Source organism: Cordyceps militaris (assembly GCF_000225605.1).
Source record: "Cordyceps militaris CM01 unplaced genomic scaffold CCM_S00006, whole genome shotgun sequence".
Lineage (NCBI taxonomy): Eukaryota > Fungi > Ascomycota > Sordariomycetes > Hypocreales > Cordycipitaceae > Cordyceps > Cordyceps militaris.
Genome location: NW_006271974.1, coordinates 2,907,262 through 2,927,906, shown reverse-complemented (window position 1 = coordinate 2,927,906; position 20,645 = coordinate 2,907,262). Strand labels below are relative to the sequence as shown.

General features: G+C 57.4%; 8 protein-coding genes across 8 annotated transcripts; 6 read left to right on the top strand and 2 right to left on the bottom strand.

The window, feature by feature from the left end:
- Positions 1-1,754: 1,754 nt before the first annotated feature.
- CCM_08178 (uncharacterized protein) lies at positions 1,755-5,992 on the top strand (the record flags this gene model as incomplete). Its single annotated transcript, XM_006673317.1, has 3 exons — positions 1,755-2,575; positions 2,871-5,581; positions 5,865-5,992. The coding sequence occupies 3 exons, from the start codon at positions 1,755-1,757 to the stop codon at positions 5,990-5,992; spliced, it is 3,660 nt and encodes a 1,219-aa protein (XP_006673380.1).
- A 455-nt stretch (positions 5,993-6,447) lies between these two features.
- CCM_08177 (DNA polymerase POL4) lies at positions 6,448-8,838 on the top strand (the record flags this gene model as incomplete). The annotated part of the gene is made up of 1 exon (XM_006673316.1): positions 6,448-8,838. The coding sequence occupies one exon, from the start codon at positions 6,448-6,450 to the stop codon at positions 8,836-8,838; it is 2,391 nt and encodes a 796-aa protein (XP_006673379.1).
- A 762-nt stretch (positions 8,839-9,600) lies between these two features.
- CCM_08176 (peroxisomal membrane protein (PmpP24), putative) lies at positions 9,601-10,612 on the top strand (the record flags this gene model as incomplete). The annotated part of the gene is made up of 5 exons (XM_006673315.1): positions 9,601-9,627; positions 9,722-9,837; positions 9,910-9,936; positions 10,009-10,139; positions 10,233-10,612. 5 exons carry the CDS (start codon positions 9,601-9,603, stop codon positions 10,610-10,612), a joined length of 681 nt encoding a protein of 226 aa, XP_006673378.1.
- Positions 10,613-10,967: 355 nt separating this feature from the next.
- Positions 10,968-11,463, bottom strand: CCM_08175 (uncharacterized protein; the record flags this gene model as incomplete). Its single annotated transcript, XM_006673314.1, has 3 exons — positions 10,968-11,176; positions 11,347-11,357; positions 11,444-11,463. 3 exons carry the CDS (start codon positions 11,461-11,463, stop codon positions 10,968-10,970), a joined length of 240 nt encoding a protein of 79 aa, XP_006673377.1.
- A 234-nt stretch (positions 11,464-11,697) lies between these two features.
- Positions 11,698-13,015, top strand: CCM_08174 (COP9 signalosome subunit CsnD; the record flags this gene model as incomplete). The annotated part of the gene is made up of 2 exons (XM_006673313.1): positions 11,698-12,927; positions 12,986-13,015. 2 exons carry the CDS (start codon positions 11,698-11,700, stop codon positions 13,013-13,015), a joined length of 1,260 nt encoding a protein of 419 aa, XP_006673376.1.
- Positions 13,016-13,179: 164 nt separating this feature from the next.
- CCM_08173 (GDSL-like lipase/acylhydrolase, putative) lies at positions 13,180-14,068 on the bottom strand (the record flags this gene model as incomplete). Its single annotated transcript, XM_006673312.1, has 4 exons — positions 13,180-13,423; positions 13,489-13,677; positions 13,738-13,783; positions 13,852-14,068. 4 exons carry the CDS (start codon positions 14,066-14,068, stop codon positions 13,180-13,182), a joined length of 696 nt encoding a protein of 231 aa, XP_006673375.1.
- Positions 14,069-16,967: 2,899 nt separating this feature from the next.
- Positions 16,968-19,086, top strand: CCM_08172 (Glycoside hydrolase; the record flags this gene model as incomplete). The annotated part of the gene is made up of 5 exons (XM_006673311.1): positions 16,968-17,101; positions 17,576-17,852; positions 17,978-18,110; positions 18,211-18,845; positions 18,973-19,086. The coding sequence occupies 5 exons, from the start codon at positions 16,968-16,970 to the stop codon at positions 19,084-19,086; spliced, it is 1,293 nt and encodes a 430-aa protein (XP_006673374.1).
- Positions 19,087-19,768: 682 nt separating this feature from the next.
- CCM_08171 (uncharacterized protein) lies at positions 19,769-20,635 on the top strand (the record flags this gene model as incomplete). Its single annotated transcript, XM_006673310.1, has 1 exon — positions 19,769-20,635. The coding sequence occupies one exon, from the start codon at positions 19,769-19,771 to the stop codon at positions 20,633-20,635; it is 867 nt and encodes a 288-aa protein (XP_006673373.1).
- Between the last annotated feature and the right edge of the window lie 10 nt (positions 20,636-20,645).

Genomic DNA, 20,645 nt, shown 5'->3' with positions numbered 1-20,645 from the left:
CACGGAAAGGAAAGGGCTTGATGTAGCCGTGTGGCACGCTGATTGGCGCAGTGATAAGCGCCGAGGCACGGAGTACAGAGGACGAGGAGGTGTTGAGTGGCTGCCGGGAAAGGTGGATGGAATGCAGCTGACTGCATTTGTGTGGCGAAAGAGGAGACTGTCCGAGAGAAAAAGCTTGGTTTTATGCCAAGCAGCGATGCCTGCTATGGACTCGGCGATACTGGCAATAATAACAAGGCGCAAGGCGACGTCCTGGCAAAAGGGCAGGGGGAAGGGAGTGGCGGTGGAGAAGAAGTTATAGTGGTCTCCAGCTGAGTTCTTTGGACCCCTTGTTGGGTGTTTAATTAGGTCGTGGGGGTCTAAGGAGACGACAATGGCTCTGATAACTACCTGTTGGAAGACAAGACTTGAAAGCAGTCGGAAAAGCTCAAAGGAGAAAAAGACACGTTCAGGAGTACATGTGAGAGGGTAGTACAGCAGCGCGCGGCAACATGTACCCCTTCAGCGGGCGCGTATCAGGTGTGGCAAAAGCGAAGAGGGTCGTTTTCGAGTAGAGTGGTACATATACATATTACATATTGTCAAGGAAAGACGCGAGTATCTTTGTCGATAAAAGACAGATACGAGATACGCGGACTTGTGCTTGTAATTTGTAGTAGTTACTGAGTCGCCGCCACTGAGGCGTCACCCACCAATGGTCGATGAGCGATTCAGGGGGAAGCTGCATGTTTCCGGTACCTGACGACCCTGGGCTAGGGAGGCTGACGACATGAACCACGCATCTTGGCGGCAGCTGAGGATAACAAATAAAGCCATGTGCATGCTGAGATCTTGAGAATAAGCAACGTATTGTCTGTTTTTATTTTTATTTTTTATTTTTTGAGATGGCTGCCGGCATTTGAAGTACTTTGTTACACGTGATAGAACCGCTGGTGACCTGCTCTGGCCTGAACGCGCCCCATCCAAATCGGTGCCAACGGGCTCTGGTTCCTGGATTTAGTGGCTGAGCTAGACCGGGTCGAGCTAAGCGCCGAGCTAACACAGCGGCGAACTCCCCTGGCACCCTGCAAAGCAGCCACCACCCCTGAAGCCTGAGGCGGCTCCGGTTTGGCGGGCAGGCAATGGCTGCTGCCATCACCAAATCACCATCGACCACCCATGTTTTGCGCCTCCTTCCCCCCCTTTTTCCTTCTTCCTCTTTTGCTTTCCGCGCAGCCTCGTCGCCAGTCAGGTAACGAAACCAAACCAAACTACTGGCTGCCATCAATTATCCAGATTCCGCACGCCATTCGCCATTCATCTCCCATACGACCTCCCTCACCAATTAAACCCGCCCAAATCCAGGGCCTTCCCAGCCCTGTCGACAACAAGTCCCCCCCCCTGGGCCCTTTCCAACCACGTCCCACCCCCCGGCCGCCTTTTCGCGTTGGCGCTATCATCACCGAGGTCACATTGGCTGCTTTTCTTTATCATATCCTTTCAACTGGTCATCTTGTAGATCCATGGCCAATTTAACACTTGCCCAGCACTATCCTACTCTGGTTCTGGGACAAGACTCACAATACGAATAGCTTGGGGCCCCAAGGCCTCGCACGCGCCACACGCCCCCCCGTTTCTGCTTCCCTTGAGGCCTGGCTCCCTCGAGGGCTCCTCGCGACACTCTTCCTTACTGCCCTGGGTAATATCCGTACCGAGTACCAAGTACATTCGTCCTGGTACATGTTACGCCGCATCTTGCACAAACCGGAAACACCATGGCCGCCATGGCTTCGCACCACAAGGCGTCGATCCCGCACCCCTCTGACACTGACACTGTCTCTGTTTCGTCCGAGCTCGACACCACGCATCGCCAGCCGCCCTTGTCGTCCAGTGCCAGCCTACCGACTGTTGCCTCTGCCGCCTCGATTCAGCTAGACGACGAGCTAGACTATCTCGTCGACGACCAGTTTCATCACCGTTTCCCAGAGTACCACCATCACCATCGACACGCCTCCCACTCCCAGACGCACCACGACGCTCGCTACTCCATCACCGGCTCGTCTGCCTCTACGACTCCCTCCCCCCATCGCTCTCGCCTCAAGTCTATCGAGAGCAACGCCAGTGCTGCCACGAGCGTCTACTCGTCTCGCTCCTCACACCCTCCTCGGACCTCCTCGCTCTCCCACTCCTCCTCCTCCGTGCCTCCGCTCTTTGCATCCACTGCTCGCGTTGCCAGTCCCATCAAGAGGAAACCGTTGTCTGCCACGGCCTCATCCCTGGCAACTGCGTTTCAGAGATCCTCGACCGCCTCGTCAACCGTCGCCAGCTCCGTCATCACCCCAGACGTCCCTCCGTTGCCTCACGGAGCAGCTACTGCGACAGCGACACCCACGACCACTGCTACTCCTGTAACCGCCCACTCGCTCAAGTCTTACGAGAGCTCCCAAGAGACGACCCGTCCTTCCACTGCTGTCTCGTCACACACCATCGGTCTCCCAGAGCCTGATACGCGCTTCGCACGACCAACATCTGTCGACAGTCCCACCCTCTACCACTTTCCTTCCGCGGCACCAATAGGACGCCTACACGCATTCCAGTGAGTATCTCAAACCAACTGGACCCTACCTCACGTCCACACCATGTCTTCTCTCAGTCCCGACGGCAAGCACCTGAGTTTCTGTCGCGGTGTTTGTATCGGAAGCGCCCCGTTGCTTGGAGGGGCTAGACTCTTCCATTCAACACTTCCCCCATCCTAGATGCCATTGCTCTTGAATGAGCGTCATCCTGAGACACCTTTCGTTTACTGACTAGTCCTCTTTCCTCAATAGGTCCCGGGAAGACTATAGCCAGCACTCTCGTTCCCGAACCTCTACCTTGGAGACACGCAGCAGCATATCCCGGGACCAAGTTTTACAACCCGACTCGATCGAAGCCTCCGCTGACTCCGATCTCTCTGACGTTCTCTCCATCTACGCAGGGGTCGAGTCAGTGCCCACCCCGGATGCTTCTTCGCCAGCTACTCACGCAAACCCCCTAACGCGCCACGACTCGTACGACGGCCTTGACCGGAAGTGTTCCGACTCTACCACTACCGATTCATCGACTCTCATGTTTGCGCCCAAACCGACGCCTCCCCACCTCAAGTTGGACACTGTGGATACGTCACCTTCTGTCGACTCCGATCACAACTCGGATCGCGCCGCTTCGGACCCAGACTCTCCTACGCCCGCTCCCAAACTGAACAAACCTTTACCAAGGTCACCTGGCCAAATTTCTCCATTTTCTGCCCTCTTTAGCTGGGGCAACGGTAACAACCCAACCGCCGCCGACTTCTCACCCATCCCATCACCAGAGACCCCTACTCGCCGTGGTGGACTGTTAAATGATTCCTCTCGTCCGCCGCCGTCGAGTGCGTTACCCAGAGATCAAAAGACTAATGCTGCCGTCGCCAACCCACTCGGCTATTGCGAAACACAACTTTCTACTCCGCCGCCTCTCGTTGCCGCCTCGTATATCCATCTAGAAGAAATGGAGGACGAGCTCAAGGCCATCAGCTCTGAGCTGGCGGGCTCGATCCGTCGAGAGATAGACTTGGAGGACCTAGTGGACCGTCTACAAGAGCAGGCCAACAATGCCCAGGCTGGTGGCAAGCGCACCAGCGATTACTTTTCCGACTCGGGCTACAGCTCTGCCAAGCTCAGTGATTTTGACCAATCTCGTGACGAGATTGAAAAGATTCAGCGTCGATCCGAACAGGAGAAGGCATCGCTACGACTGGAACTAACAAATAAACTTCAAGATGAGCGCCAAAAAATCAAGTCCCTCGACCAGCAAGTCAAGGAGCTCGCCGAGAGAGCCTCTCGGATTGACCTTGCGGAGATTAACAATCTGGATGTCAACGGCCGCCTAAGAGAACTCGAAAACACCTGCGAAGAGCTTCGAAGGAAGCTTGTTGAAGAGCGCTCCTCCAAGAGCAACTTTGAGGACTTGCTCATAGCCCTTAAGGGTGAGCTAAGCAACGCCTGCAGTGAGCGTGATAATTTGCGTGAAGAAATTGTTCCTCAGCTGCGCGCTCGAGTCGAGGGGCTCGAGGCCGAAGCCGCTAGCCACGCTAGCTTAACATATGAATCTACAAAGATGCAGCACCAGCTGCAATCCTTACAAAAGGAGAACTCATCTCTCCGGGACTCTGCCGCCGGCCTCGAGGATATTGCTTCACGTGGCGGACTCTCAAGATCAGACTCCTTGTTTCGAAACCAGAAACCGCCCGTCTCCAGGAGCGATAGCGTTGCCAATAAGAACGCCCCCGCTGAGTCTCGCGAGGCCCTTGCCGAGCGTCTAAAAGACGTCGAAGCCCAGCGTGACGCCCTGCACAGCGCGCTCAAGAATCTGCTGGAGCGCCAAGAATTCCAGAACCGCGAAAATCAAAAGAAGATTAATATTCTTGAAAACGAGCGCCAACGACTGCTCTCCGAATCGCCCCAAAAGGCCGGCTTCGAAAAGGATATTTCCAACCTCCGCACAGAAGTCAATGTTTTGCGCCGCCGCGCCGAGGAGGCCATGGAACAGAAGTGGCAGGTTGAAAAGGGCCTTGGTGGCTTAAAGATGGACCTTGATAGGGCTGAGGAAGAAGTCACCTCCCTGCGCAGCATGCTCAAGGAGAACGATATTCTCACCGCTCGCACTGCGAGCTCCGCTGCTGATGCCAGCGTCACCTCTGAGGAGCTTGAGAATGCCTACAAGGCACTGCAGGCCCAGTATAACGAGTCTCTTGAGCGCCTCAAGAAGCTCGAAGACGGTGTTCCAGGCGACGAAAGGACGAAGCAGGCTCTCCAGCGCCTCGAAAACTCCCTCAATGCTGCTCTGTCTGAGCGCGATATAGCCCGCAGCGACGCCAACACCCTTCAGAGCCAGTATAACGAGTTGGCCAGCTCCTCGTCCAAGACTCTGGGCTCGGAGCATGCCCTTGCCGACGAACTTGGTGAGTCTGTCGCCCGGGTCGAGCAGCTTGCCTCTCAGGTCCGCTCGCAGCTCGCCACCAACTTTGAGCTGCGCCAGCGTCTTAGTGACGCCGTCACTCGCAGCGAAGCAGACCGAAAGGCAAACTCGGATCGTATTGCTGGCCTGCAGGAGCGCTTGCATAGTTTGGAAGAGCAGCTAGTGGTAGCCCAAACCTCATCCGATGAGCGCGTTGCTCATCACGAGGACGAAGTCAAGAAGCTCAAGGAGGCTCACAACGAACAGCTCCGCCGGGTGCACGAGGGTGGCAGCGTCGGCATCGTTGGTCCCCGCAAGGGCTCCCTGCTGAACCCGGCCAACAGCATGTTTAATCGTGCTGGCAATGCCCTTCCTCCCAAGAACCTCGAAGAGGAAGTTGAGATTGAGAAGCTCCGTGCCCGCGTGGCGGAATTAGAAAAGGCCCTCGCGGATGCCGATAACGAGATGCAAGAGGTGATTAATAAGATGAGCACCGCACAGATTGAAGTCATGAACTTGCAAGAGGAGCGCGAGGTTGCTGTTCGTGAGACCAGACGCCTCGAAAGCATGCTGAAACAGGAACAGACGAGTCCGTTTGCTGGGCGCCTGAGAGCACTTGCTGTTGGTGCTTAGACTCGGCTGCCGGCTTGATGCCTACCTACGGCGAGGGACTAATGGATCAAGCCGGACACGTTTCGATGATTTCAGCAGGATACGAATGCATTACATATAAACACTGGAGTTTTGTTTCGCTTTGAAAGACGCTGCGGCTTTGGCAACGTCTACACAATTGCATTTCTGGGGCGACAATAAGGTCGCGGACGACAAAAATGGCAACTTCGGAGTTGCTTTTATTATTGGGTGGAGTTGATGTTTTATTTTGCTGTGCTCTGGATGACTATCCCCAGAGCTCATTCTCTTCTTATACCTGGACGGCGGCATCGGATTGCTTTTTCCCTCTTTGGCGCTGAAGGATGTGCCTCTTGGCCAGGTCTTTGCCTGCTCCTTGATTGTTCTTGACATCATATCGGGATGAGCCACGGCACGCCCGCATAATTATTCATGTTGCATAATAGTATTGTCTACACCTTTATATATATATAGCAGGTCCATACCGCTTGCGGATGGTCAATATGATGACTTGTAAGAGTCGGATGAATCGAACACATTTATATGTACTATTCAGCACTTATTAATAATTAGTGTGGGTGTTGTCACGAGGGAGCTTTCCTTGGTTGTCGTGAACTAACGTTGATGAGGAGGCCCACTTGTTCTAGGTCGTGTAACCGTGAATTTAAGCTCGCAGTATGTCACCCAACTCACTCAAACAACATCGGCTGCCTAAATTTGTTTCATCTCAATGAAACAGATATACAGCGTCATATCCCATTGAAAAATGACCGCTACCTGCAGCTTCAACAGCTACTGTACCCGCAGACTGCAATGAATTGGGCATGCCCCTTCGCGTGCTGACCTACGAAGTTGAGCAGCATGGCACAGCAACAACCCTCGCTCGAAGCGAAGAAGGCTTTCTTTGCGCATTTTCCAAAATTACAGTACAGTGACGACGAAAATGACGAAAATGGCAAAAATTATGACAAGGAAGGGCCGGCTGATGACGATGAGCTCGATCCGCAAGAGCAGCGCATGCGAAGTCGTCATCGGCGGTTCTTCCGCGACACTTCATCGCGCGAAATGTCACAGGTAGAAGGCGAACCTACAAATCACGATAGAGGCAAACGGGTCGGTCAGGCTGAAGCCCGTAATGCTCGAGAAGCAACGCCTGATGATGATGTGGTGGTGACGAGCTCGGCACGGGCGACGCCTGCATCCAAAAAGCCCGCCAAGGCAAAGAACAGGACAAGGAACAGCGCTGTTGATGCCCTTCTGAGTAATGGCGGGGACGATGAAATAGAGCTTATCGGCGAGACACCCGTTCAGGCTACAAAGAGACCACGCGCGCCCGCCAAAATCGAAACGCCTCCTCAACCTACCAAGCGCATCCCGAAGCTAAAGTCCTCGTCGTCCTTGCAACGAGTCGGCACCACTGTGGCCGGCGCGACAAAAAAGCGTAAAAAGCGCGGGCAGGTGACGCTGCGCCCAGAAGGGGAGCAAATATTTCGGGGCTTGGTGTTCTACTACATCCCCGATAATGAGATTGCACCAGCGCGAAGACTGCGAATCCACAAGGCGCGCGAGTACGGCGCTGTGCGGACGAGCGACGCGGCAGAGGCGACCCACGTCATTGTCGACAGAGCTATCGGTTACCAAGACGCTGCAAAGGCGGCGGCGTCGAATAGGGGAGGCAGAGGCGTGGAGGGTATCGTGATGGTCAATGAGGACTATCCGATTGACTGCATGCAGTTCAAGGTGTTGCTGGACTGGAAGCAGAAGCGATATAGGCTTGCCGGGCAGCCAGGGGAGGGCACTCTGCCGCGCGAGTCGGCTGAGGCAAAGGAACGAGAGGAGAGGCAGAATCTGACTACGAAGGAGAAGCTGCAGCTCAAGGAGCCGCAACGGAACCCGAAGAAGTGGGATTACGTGCCCAAGTCGACGCCGCCACACGCCAGCGAGGAGTCGCCGGATATCGGCTCGCAGCACATTGTGCTAAATCCTGCCGAGACAGCAGAGAATGAGCACGACGGTGGGGCAGTACATGCGGAGAGCGTACCCCGAGGAAGCACTGCGCCGGGCGACGAGCTGACCAAGGTGATTAATATGATGCAAGAGTTCAAGGACCTGCCCCTGGACGACGACGACGACGAAACGGCGTCGGCTCTAGGCCACCAGTCGAGCTCTGATGACGACCGGGAAAGCCAGCGTAGCGCGCCTGTTGGAAAGAAGGCGGCCCCGTTTGAGGAGCGCTTCGCCTGTGCCCGGGCCGGGGCGCTCGACGCGCACGCCGACAACCCCAACGCGCGAACGGTCGAGGTCCTTCAAAGCATGCTATCCTATTACGAGCGCACGAGCGACCAGTGGCGCGTACTGGCGTACCGCAAGGCGATTGCGACGCTGAAGCGGCAGCCGGCGCGCATAAGCACGGAGAACGAGGCCCTACGGCTGCCCGGCGTGGGGGCGCGGCTGGCGGCCAAGATTGCTGAAATTGCAACGACGGACCGCCTGCGACGTCTGGAGCACGCGCAGCGCGACGGCAGTGACCAGGTGCTGAAGCTGTTTCTGGGCGTGCATGGCGTGGGCCCGGCGCTGGCGGCGCGGTGGGCGGCGCGCGGCATGCGCACGTTGGAGGATGTGCGGCGGCAGGTCAAGCTCACGGCAGGCCAGCAGATGGGCATGGAGAGGTATGCGGACCTGAACACCAAGATCCCAAGGGACGAGGTCGAGGCGCTGGCCAAGGTGGTGCAAGACGAGGCGGCGCGGGTGGACGATGCCGTGCAGCTGATTGTCGGGGGCAGTTACCGCCGCGGCGCGCCGTCTTCGGGCGACGTCGACATGATCATCAGCAAGCCGTCCACGACGCACCGGTCAGAGCTGCTCCCGTTTCTGCAGGAGCTGGTGCGCCGGCTGCGCGACGCGGGCTTCATCGTCGCGACGCTGGCGGCCGACGGGAGCATCTGGCAGGGCTGCTGCGTGCTGCCGCGGGGTGACGGAGTCTGGCGGCGGATGGACATGCTGCTGGTGCCGGCGGCGGAGATGGGCGCGGCGCTGATTTACTTTACGGGGGACGACGTGTTTAATCGCAGCATGAGGCTGCTGGCGAGGAAAAAGGGCTGGAAGCTCAACCAGAAGGGCTTGTGGAAGCGCGACGGCGGGATCGGCATGGAGACGGGGCAGGAGGATCTGCTGGAGGGGAGGTGTGAGAGGAGGATTTTTGAATTGTTGGGGGTGACGTGGAGGGAGCCGACGCAGCGGTGGTGCCGATGATGGTGATGATGATGGTGATGGGAGGCGTCTTTGATTTTGGATAGGGTTCATGTCTGGTTGTGCAAAGGATAGCAATGCAGGGTAGAGTTGGATATTATCGCATTGTATATTATCGCATTGTATATTATCGCATGCGTTTTAATATTTGCAATCGACATTGAAAGCTGCCAATCTTATGAACCTTATCGATTGTTGGCGTCTGGGGCAGCAGATTCGATGACATGTGATCATCATCAGCGCATTTTTAACATGTGAGCCCCATCCATCCGTCCGCCCGCCGCCAAATCTGGGAAGCCGCCGCTCCAGCGGGGCCTTTTTCCGGGGGAGGTCATGCCCTTATTCGTTCGTTCGTACTATCCGTACATACATACACTAGGTACTAGGTACCTAGAGATGCTAGAGATGTTCCCCGCGGACGGACGTTTCCGTCCAGGGTAAACTGGGCGGCACCGAGGCTCGTCCCATCCTGCACGCACCTTGTTTCCTTTGTACTCTTTCTCTTTTCTAGATTTCTGCATCTCATCTCCCTTTTCCTTTTTTTTCTGCTCTCGTCCCTGTGTTTGCTGTTCCTTTCTTGCCCTCGTCCCTTGTTAAACTAGGTACATCCACGCCCCTCCCCACTGAAAAAACCCGCGGCCCCGTCCAGCCGAGGCCTGAAACCCTGTGACCACCAACCCGCGCCCCGAAAGTCGTTCGTCGGGATTCCGTCTTCTGTGCTTCCTTTCCACCAAGCAACCCCAAACGACAGCAAAGCACCCCGCCATGGCGCCCACGATAGAGTCGCTCAAGGTACCGAACCACTTCCCCCAGCCGGCGATGGCGCGAGAGACGTACATTTTGCGCCTAGAGTTGCCCAATTGGCGCTGACGTTGTCCCCCCCCAGGCCATCCTCGAACGAGTCGCCCTCGACCCGCGATACCATGACCTGCTCTCCCTCGTCAAGACGGCGCGCAACGGCGCTGTCTATGGCGCCAAAGTGCGCTTCCCCCACGCGCTCGTGTATGTTGCGGATATCCCCCGTTCCCCTGCTCCTCGGCCCATTTCGCTAACTTGTCTGCCCGCTCCCCCCAGCATGGTCTTTCTCTTTCGATCCGGAACGTGAGTCGCGATACCAACCGAAAAAAAGACGGACCGGACAAACAGGGTAGAAAACTGACGGACAGAATACAGCATCCAGCAAAAATGCCAGCTCGTCTTGCGCGCGACAAAGAAGCATGCGTCTAACCTCGCCCGCTTCGCCACCATTTACAAGCTCGTCATGCTGGGTCTCAAGTACTACGGCCCGACCCCCGGCAAAGAGGGTGCGTACTTCCACCCCCCTTGTTCCATCTTTATATCCTGTGCTGGACGAACTGCGAAAAAAAAAAAGCTTCAACACTGACCCCTCTTGACAGGACCCTACGACTCCTTCTTCGCCGGCCTCGTCGGCGGCTACCTGGTCTTCGGGCAGCGCTCGCCGCGCACGGGCAAGATCTCCAGCGTCAGCCAGCAAATCGTCATTTACATCTTTGCGCGCGTCTGTCTCGGGCTGGCCAAGATTGCCGTCAAGCCCGGGGCGACGCCGCTGCCGTGGGTCTCGGACGAGCCGCTGCGCGCCGCCATCCACCGGTACGCCTGGCCCGTCTTCGCGTCCGTCTCGTGGGGCGCCGTCATGCTGCTGTTCCGCTACCACCCGGACGAGCTGCAGAGCAGCCTGCGGAGCAGCATGACGTACATCTACAGCGACTGCAACAGCTGGGACTCGCTGCGGACGCTGGTGTGGCATAACAAGTAGACCCAAATAGGTGAAGAGTGGTGGTCAGAGGATGATATACCGGTGTATACATGTCCATTTTTCTTTTTCATTGGGTCTTTTTTGCTTCGGTTTTAAAGGCGTTGATAGACATGTGGTGGGGGCAAGTCATTTTGGCTATTTTCTTTTTTTCATCATGGATTATACTAGCATTTGATACAAGGACAACAAGACTTTAGATACCCCATCGGCACAGCTTGTGTGACAGTCGCAGTGAACGAGCCGACCAAATCTATGTACTCAAAAGCGGACGAATCGAAAGACGAGACACGAGACATGGCTCGCTGATGGGCCATCTGCGAATAGAGACCCCCAATCTATAAGGAAAACCAGATTTTTATCTCTTCTCATTCCAGTTCTGTCGAGGCTGCTTGTAGTGGGACGGCGCGGGTTGATACTGCTGCTCGTACGCAGGCGGCGGGGCATAGTACGCCGGCTGCGGCGGGTAGGGCTCGGCGGCTTGGCGGCTCGACTGCTCGCTCTGGCGGTTCTTGTTGAATTCTCGCGCGACGCCGTAGACGGTGCCGCCGAGGATGAGCTTCTTGACTAGACCCATGTTGGTTGTGTAGGTGGGTTGTGTGCGAGGTGGTTCAAGATTTTGGTTATAGTGAGAATTATGGACGTGAAAGTGATTGAAGTGATGGTTTTTTTCCAACAATTCAAAAGTATTGCCAGCGTGGTGGGATATATATATCTATTCGGCAATCGGCACTTACACTGGCGCTGACTGTGTTGCGTAGACTTTACTGCGCCTCTGTTGGCTGAGCTCGGAACGATAGCTCGACCGATAGCGAGCCCGAGACCGACACGTACACAGCCACCAACCCGGACATTCCCTCTGCAGCTTGTACCCGAAGATGATGATAAAATCTATCAAAGAAATAGAATTGTAGTACCAACTCAAGAAATTGTAGCTTTCGGGTTCTTTCCATCTTTTGTGCACCTTGCTCACTCGTTTGCACCGTCGTCGTCGCTGCCTGGTGACACCCCGCCCCCACCAAAGCAACTTGCAAGCTCCAGCTTCACTTCCCTTCATCATCAACCACCAGCACCACCCCATCCCAGCCATGGCACCCAGTCCCCAGGTCGCCGAGGCGCTCGCCCGCACCGAGGCCTCTACCGGCGAAAAGACGCCCCTCTACGAGTCCCTCGTCGGCTCGCTCAAGACGCTCTCCACGCCCGCCACCGCCATCGAGGACCTCACAGCCGTCGCCGACTCGTTCTTCCAGCAGTCCCTCGGCGTCGTGTCGACGCGCTCCATCCTCGGGGCCTTCCTCGCCACGCTGCCGACCTTTGACGACGACGCCCTGTCCATCGCCGTGGGCGAGCACACGCTCGCGCGTCTCGCCGCGCAGCCGGCGTCGTTCGCCGACGCCGCGGCCGAGCTGGGCCTGCTCGTGGCGGCGGCGCACGAGGCGCGCGACGACTTTCTGGCGGCGGCGCAGACGCTGGCGGCGATCCCGCTCGACAGCGCGCAGCGCAAGGTCGGGGACGCGGACCGCGCGCGCGTCTGGGTCCGCATCGTGCGCAACTACCTCGAGGTCGACGACCCGCTCGCCGCCGAGACGTACCTCAACAAGCTCAAGAACATCATGCACACGGTGCCCGACGCCGACCTCGCGCTGCACTTTGCCCTCTCGCAGGCGCGCATCCAGGACGCCAAGCGCGACTTTCTCGGCGCCGCCGCGCGCTACCACGAGATTAGCTTCTCGCCCGCCATCGCCGACGAGGAGCGCCTGCACACGCTCGCCATGGCCATCAAGTGCGCCATCCTCGCGCCCGCCGGCCCGCTGCGCAGCCGCGCCCTCGGCCGCCTCTACAAGGACGACCGCGCGCCCCAGCTGCCCGAGTTTTCCATCCTCGAGAAGATGCTCCTCGACCGCCTGCTCGCGCCCGCCGAGGTGGCCGCCTTTGCCCAGGGCCTGCAGCCGCACCAGCGCGCCACCACGGCCGACGGATCCACCGTCCTGGACAAGGCCGTCGTCGAGCACAACCTGCGCGGCGCCAGCCGCCTCTACGACAATATCCGCTTCGACGCCCTCGGCGCCCTGCTCGGGCTCGACGCCGACAGGGCTGAGCGCACCACGGCCCGCATGATTGAGCAGGGCCGTCTCGTCGGCCGCATGGACCAGCTCGACGGCATCGTCTGGTTCGAGGGCGGCGAGGCCTCGGGCGAAAAGGGCAGCGCACACGCCAAGGAAACCGTCGGCAAGCAGACGCGCAAGTGGGACGCCAATGTCGAGAGCCTGGCCCAGCAGGTGGAACAGGTGACCAACTCTCTCCAGAGGGAGTTTCCGGTATGTTGTTTATTGAGGAGCTTACGTTTGTTGCGACCAACGTGACTAACATGACTAGGGATTTGTTGCTACGCATTTGGCGGTCTAGCATGCGCAGCATCATCTGATACTTGGGAAACGGCGTTTTACTTTTTGGCCATTAGCATAGCATACAGGGCGTTCCCCTGCCGTATTTCTCATCGGTTCCACTTTATTCATGAAACAAAAGAAACCTGGCTTTACAAGAAACAAGAATCTCACACGGACTTTTTCTTAATCCAAGTCGTTTCTGCGCACCACCACGTACCCTCGGCGAATGTCTCGGGCAGGCTCGTCCTCCTCCTCCTCAAACTTGGTGTGATCCTCGATGACGAAAGGCAGGAGCGCGTCGGCCACGTGGTCGCCCATCCAGTTGTAGCCTTCCTCGGTCAGGTGCACGAGGTCGTCCCAGAGCTCGTCGCGCTGCTTGTCGGTGAGTGCGTTGTATGGGATTTTGCTGTGCAGGTCGAATGCGTGGCTGCCGGGGGGTTTGGTTTCAGTATTTAGGGGAGAAAGAAAAAAAAAGCATTGGTAAAAACGTACTAATTCTCGGCTTCAAAGTCGAGGATGCGCTGGTTGAGATCCGCGCGCTTGGCGTCAATCCGGGCAAAGCGCGCGCCCGTCTCGGGCACCGTCATGGCCAGCACGCGGCACCGCCTCGACAGGGCGAGCCGCCAGATGCTCTGCAGCGACTTGAACGTGTCGTCGACGTGGCAGCCCATGGCAATGTCACTAAGGGGCGCGGCCGTTTGTTAATACACCCCCCCCCAACACACAACTCGGGAAGCTTACTTTGTGCCGCCCAGGGTAATCACCCAGTCAAAGGGCCATAGTCTAACTGTTTTTTTTTGGTTAACAAGAATGTTGGTTTCATATACACAGGGGGGGATTGGGCGCAAACCGTACTCTGTTGGTTGAAACGCTCCCGGAAGCGCGGAAAGGCCGCCACGTCACCGGCCTCGCCGCTGGTGCGCACCTCGAGGCCCACGTCGGGCGGGAGCACCTCGCGCAGGCGCTCGGTGAGACGCTCCGAGTAAGGGTGCTCGCCCATGCCAAAGGAGAACCAGCCCTGGGTGAGGGAGTCGCCGAAGCAGAGGATGCGCAGGGTCTTGCGCGGAGGCATGGCTGCGGGCGGGGGTGGGGGCCGTTAGGCTGTACCGATAAGCTTTGGGGAAAAGAAAAAGACCCGCGGGTTGGTGAAATGGGCCCGACGGAGGGAGGAGGAATTGAAAAAGACGGGCGTCGGCGGGCCGGATGGGGGAGAGAGAGAAAATGTCGATGTTGGTGAAGATGGCGAGGTAGGTCGGTCTGCGGCTGGATTCACGGTCGGTTCAATGGCGGGGTGAGGGGCCCCTGGTCGTGTGGGCGGTTTGCTGCACGGCGGGCACAATGTACTTGATGGCCAGAAACCAGTCTTTGTTTCTGGGGTGGCAATATATTCTTTTATGGAGGTTTTTTTTTAATCTATTCGATCAGACTCTAATCAATTGTCAAGTAAGTCTATTTTTATCCACATGTGCACCAGTTGGTAGTTGATCAACTTGTTGCAACACACGACCTGCGGAATGTTTGTCACGAATACAACATGACGGGAGATACTGTACAATCAGTAAACAAGGTCATTATCGGACAAAGCCCTATAATTATGCACTATAAAGAAACAGCACTTCAGCTCTGTCTGGCTTTCGTTTCCCTCTTTTGCCTCTCGCCTGGCGCTGTGTCTCCGGCTGCGGTGCGAGACATCTTTACGTTGGGAGCAGACGTCAGCTACGGCTCAGGCACGGTTTGGTCATGAAGCCTGGTCAAGTCCTGGCAATGGCAATGAACCACCTCTGCTGTGCAGCATGACGTGCTGTATATTCGCACGGCGGCGTCTCGCAAATAAACGGGCCTCGTTGACGCGCCGATAGCCAGGTCGTCTCAGGCAAATGGCAATGGGCAGCGAGAAGCGAACTATATTCGTGCTCTCCTACATACCTACCCCCCCCCCCCCCCCCCCGCACTGGTGAGTTCCATCGAGATGAGCCATCAACGTCGCACAGAAGCTGCACTCTCTTCCCGGAGCGCCGAGGCACGTTTCAGGGCCGGAGCGGCGACACTGGGACCGTCGTTTATCAAGTAGCCTCAAACACGGGGCGGCCAGTGACGCGTTTCGCCAAGAAAGACATGACGACGTACCGTTCTGCCGCGGCCGCGTGGAGCGGGAGCTTTCCAAGTCAGATGGACGAGCAACTTCTGGGGCGACGGGAACAGATTGCCGGACGGCGCGGCACTCGTGCAAGTGAGAGTCGGAGCCACATCGGGGCTGCTGCGGTACTTTTTGCCCACGAGCCGAATTCACAGCGGCCACTTTTCACTGCTGTCCAGGACCGGTATGCCCGAGAAGGAAGCTCCATCAGGAATCGACGCCTGCCACCACTTTTGCCAATGCCAGATCTGCTCGGTGTTGAGTTGGCCGTGCGCTGCGATGTATTGGGCTCTCTCAAGCTTGCCAGTACGGCAGGGTGCTATACTTTTGTATAAAAGGCGGCTCATGCTGGTTGCCAACGGCCTGTTGTACGTGTGCATTCCGGCTGATACAATCCACGACCAGTGCGTATGACCAGTGCGCATGTTGCAGAAAGGAAATGGCCGAGACCTGCAACTAGAACCTCCTTACACTTGCACGATTCAACAACCTTGCACTGGACCATCGGTAAGACAGTCAACGACGGCTTCCTTCTTCAGACTAGTTTACCTGCAAGCACTGTTGATGGTACGGCGACGCCGGCCAGGCTAGAGATGGACCTCGTCGCGTCCCGAAAAACTGAATGAGGGGTTGATGATGATGGGCGCTTCCATCCTGCCATCGCATGAAGGCATGGAAGTTTCTGGTCCACGTGCAAAAAAAAAAAAAAAAAGGGTACACAACGTCACTCTGCGGTTGGCCTGCAAGGCTACAGAATATTGGCCACACAGGGGGCGGGGGCGAACAGCTGCTGCAGGCAAAGACGGAAGAATGATAATGACGCATTCAATGCGCCGATCAATAGGAAGCCCGCAAGCCTGCAAGCCCGTTGTTGAGCCGCGGACGAATTGTGTTGGAGAGGAGAAAAGGGGACAAAGTAGATGTAGATGGGCCAAGGGTCGTTGGGCGCCAGCTGCAGGCGCCCAACTCCTGCCCCCAGGCCAATAGCGGGCACGCGCCACAGCCACAACAACGCAAGGAAGAACCATTCCATTCCATACAGCGACGACACACTCACCGGTTCTTGAGCCGTCATGGGCCCGACCGACGTCACTGGGAAGAAGGAAAAAAAAGGGTTTGAATTCTAAACGATGCAAGCCCCCCTCCCGTCCCCCATCTCTTCCCCTCTTCCCTCCCACTAGGCCTGATGCATGCGGGACATGTCCAGCCTTGGGAGTTTTTGGACTTTGCCGTTTGCTCGTTTAGGCCGCTCTTGCGCCGCCTCATGTCATGCGTTCGGCACTGGAGTAGCGTGGGCGCTTTGTTTGTCTCTCCCTTGTTTCTTTTTTTCTCTTTTTCTCCGAAGCCACCGCCATGTCGCTGTTGTTTTCGGAAAGAAGAAGGAAAAAAAAAGGGGGGGGAAAAAAGGCGAGGTGACGCAGATTTTCCTCTCGGAATTCGACAGTGGCGCCAAGAACGAAGCCGCCGTAAACTAACATTCACTAATGCAACGCTTTTCTCTCCCGTCCATCCCTCCCGCTTTCCATCCCGTCTACTATCCGTTTTCCTCGTCCCAAACAAGGCTAGCGAAAAAACCCTGCCGGCTCATCTCGGAAATGCGAAATCCAAATCTCTAACTAATAATACGTAACTACAGATGAGTTTTATCCATGTCACAGCCGGGGCTGCTTTTGCTGACTTGTTGAGGAGGGGGAGTTTGGAGTTGCAGCAATCAGCAATCGTCCCTCTCTTCTGCTCCATCTCACTGCAACCCGTCACGTCCATCTACCCTGCCGGCCCACCCAAAAAGGACAACGCAATCATCCCCCTCCTCCATAATTCAAAAACCTGCAAGATGGGGGAGGGGTTCTTTCTTGTCTTGCTGCTGCTGCTGCTGCTGCTGCTGCTGCTGCTGCTGCTGCTGCTTCGTTCCATCGGCGTTGCGACGGACGGGCTTCTTTGCCTCGCTTCTGAGCCAATCCGGTCCGAGTGTGTCTGTGCAAGGTCCCCGCGGTCCGGTTTCCAGCAAACGACGATTCGTCCCGCGGTATTTCTTGGTCTGTTGTGAACGCCCTGTGTTGCCCTGCCCTTGATGCCTGACCTCTTTTCTTCTCTTCTCATCCGTGCGATGGAGAGGAGCGCATACGCGACGCACCGCTGACGCACCACGGGCACACACCAACTCGTCACACACATACACACACGCACGCACTCCCATTATCCCTCTCTCGCTCCCTCTCTCTCTCGCACACGCGAGTCGGCCGGCTTCGTGCAGATCAAAAGGGTCATACAGCGTTTGGATGCCAAAAAAAAATAAACCCATCAAAGCCCGCACACTAGAAACGTAGCGTATGGGTGGTGTCCTCTTCCTTCTCTTGCCAAGCAGGAGGAGTTTACCCTGCCCCCCATCTTCCTCCCACACCGTTTAGACTGAACCGTGTAAACCTTGCCAAATCCATTCAGAGATCGTGTCCAGAGAAGCCACCCTAGGCCCAACGAGCAACGACCAACTTGCAACTTCCGCATGGACTCACCGGCAGAGACGCCGGCGTCTTTGCCGTCCTCGTCGCCGCTGCAAATGTTTTCCTCGACCCAGCTCGGCCAGGTCATGTACACGAATGCCGTCTACTTTCACAATGCCTACATTGCCCGCGACGAGACCCCGGCCAAGCTCGACTATGGTTGCATCAACTTGGTCTACTACGCCTACGCGAGCGTCGCCCCAGACGGCATCGTCAATGTATGTGCAAACCTCTTGCTCCCCTTTCCCCCTTTCCCTTGGTCCCTTGGTCCCTTAGTCCCTTCTTCTTTGCTTTACCCATGTCGTCTACTTTCTCGACATGTATTTGACCCATACTATTCAAGCTCGGCGACGAATGGGCCGACATCAGGGCCCCCGTCGACGGCGTCGAAGGAGGGCTGGGCTCGTTGATGCAGCTCAAGCAGCAACATCGACACCTCAAAGTGCTTCTCTCCATCGGCGGTCCAGCCGCCTCTGGTCTGTTTGTCTCTATCGCTTCCACACAAGCGACGCGCCACAACTTTGCCCACACGGCCGCAGGACTAGTGGTAGCGTCGGGTCTCGATGGCGTTGACAGTAAGTCCTTTCCTCTTCCCCGGCGAACAAACCTTCCTCCAGACCTCCACTAACCGACGGGCCAACAAAGTCTCATGGTGTGTGCCCGCCGATCCCATACAGGGCCAAAACTTCCTCTCCCTCGTCCGGGCCGTCCGCGCCAAGCTGCCCGACAAGCACCACATGGTGACGGCCGCGCTGCCGGCCAACCCGGCCGTGCTGCAGCACATTGATATGCCTGCCGCGGCGCGCGCCCTGAGCTTTGTCAACCTGCAAACGTACAACCTGCAGCACCACACCCAGCCGGGCCGCAGTCTGTGCCCCGCCCAGCTGTACGCGCTGGCCAAGGACGAGCCGTCGGCGTCGACGACCGCCGGCTTTCTCGTCGCCCGCAACTTCCCGGCGCACAAGATTCTGCTCGGCGTGCCCACCTTTGGCACCACGTTTCCGGGCTGCGATGGGCCCGCGCAGCCGTACGAGCTGGCCCGCTCCCAATCGGTCGACTATGCAGCGCTGCCGGTCGAGGGGCGGCAAGAGGGCATTGACCGGCGCCGCATCTCGGCGTATTGTGCGGGTGGGGAGGAAGGCTTCATTGCATATGACAATCCCGATACGGTCAAAGAAAAGGCGGAGTTTTGCAAGCAAAAAGGATACGGGGTACGTTTGTGTGTGTGTGTGACTGCATGCATGACGAGGGGTACACCCAGTTGGACGAAAACGGATCAAGGGAGAAATGCTAACCAAATCACCATACAGGGCCTATTCTATTCCAACGTTTGCACAGACGCAAAAGAACGACCGAGGAGCCTCGTCATGGCCGGGTTCACGACATTGCACAGCTCATGATGCCGAGGGGGAATGGTCGTCACGGGTCGCGGCGGCGAGGATGCCGAGCTGAGCTCATGCAACGCGGCGAATATCGACAATGCAGCCTGCGGGCTGCCTATATACCCAGGCGATATGAAAGTGTACGCAGAGATGGACAAGTTGGGCCTGCCAAAGAAACGGAGGATATCTCCGCGGACAACGACGAACTGCATGGATCGACAGTGAACGTCACAGGATGGGGAAACGGAAACGGGATCAGCGGCAGGTTCGGACATGGCCCGATCCGGAAAAGGAGCACTTCAGTCCTGGCAAAAAAGAAAGAAAAAATAACGACATTGTATAAAGAAATAAAATTTGGTATATTTGCTTGTTGGGCAAAAAAAAAAGCGTGGCAGCGGTGGCTTGCCCAAGGCAACCGTTAACCAGCCGCAGCTTCCTCTCCGCCTAGCGTCGTCACTCCACGTGCCGATAAGATAGCTTCGACCCTGAAACCAACGTTCAACCACCTCTGGTCTTTGGACGCGACGTTTACATCTCACCTTTATTTTCATCTCCTCCCGTTCCATATCGCTTCTGTTTCTTCTAATCCCCGAACAGGAAACGGCGTGTGGCCACCTACGATGCTCCCGAACTGTAGCTCCCCCCGTCGCTACTGACCCCTCGCCCCCCGAACCTCGGACTTGGTGTACACATCCGAAAAGCCTGTGCACAACCAAAAAAAGACCACACACACACACACACACACAAACAGCATGGCGAGTCTCTCCGCCGACGCCGATGCCGCGTCACGCAGCAGCTCGTCGCACCCCGACGCCCACAGACGCCCGCCCGCCGACCTCGTGCATCTCTCGGCCGCCGACTGCAGCATCGGCGACGACAGCGGCGCCGTAGCCGCCTCATCATCCCTCGCCGCCGAACCCATCGCCACGTCCTCCTCCTCACACCTCCCGCCGCCGCCACCACCCTTTGAGCCCCTCTTTGCGCTCCTCACGAACACCACGACCAACACCACGGTGCACCCCCGCGTGCACTACCTCTTCGCCGACGACGACGCCTCCCTCCCCACCACCGCCACCACAGCCACATCCTCACACCGCAGCCTCGTCGTCGACCTCGCCCCCACGCCCGACCACGACGCCTGGGCCGTGTCGTGCGCGTCCAGTCTCGGGTCTGCCTTTGCCGTCACCGCCGCCGCGCTGTCCAAGCAGCAAGCCGAGAACAGCAGCAGCGCGGCGGAGCCCATCGCCGCCACCTCGGCGCCTGGTGCCGCCGCGCCGGCGCTGATGCTGCATATCGCGGGCGTCTCGCGCGATCCTGTAGATCTGCGCGCTTCGGTCGAGGCGGGAGCAAGCGGGGCGAGCCTGCGCTCGTCGGCGGCGAGCGCTGCTGTGGAGGACCTGGAGGCGCTGGCGGACGACTTTCGCCGCCGCATGGGTGTGCTGAAGAAGGTGGTTGGCGAGGGGGAGAAGCGTCGGGCTGTCATGGCTCACCACAACCGCGAGGATGATGCGGCGGCCGGGAGCCATGAGTTTCACGACCCTGGCGCGCTTCGTTCTGGAACGGCGAGCCAGTCCCACGATGTAGCTACCGCGACGGCAGCGGTGGCCAGCTCGTCGTGACGACAAAACG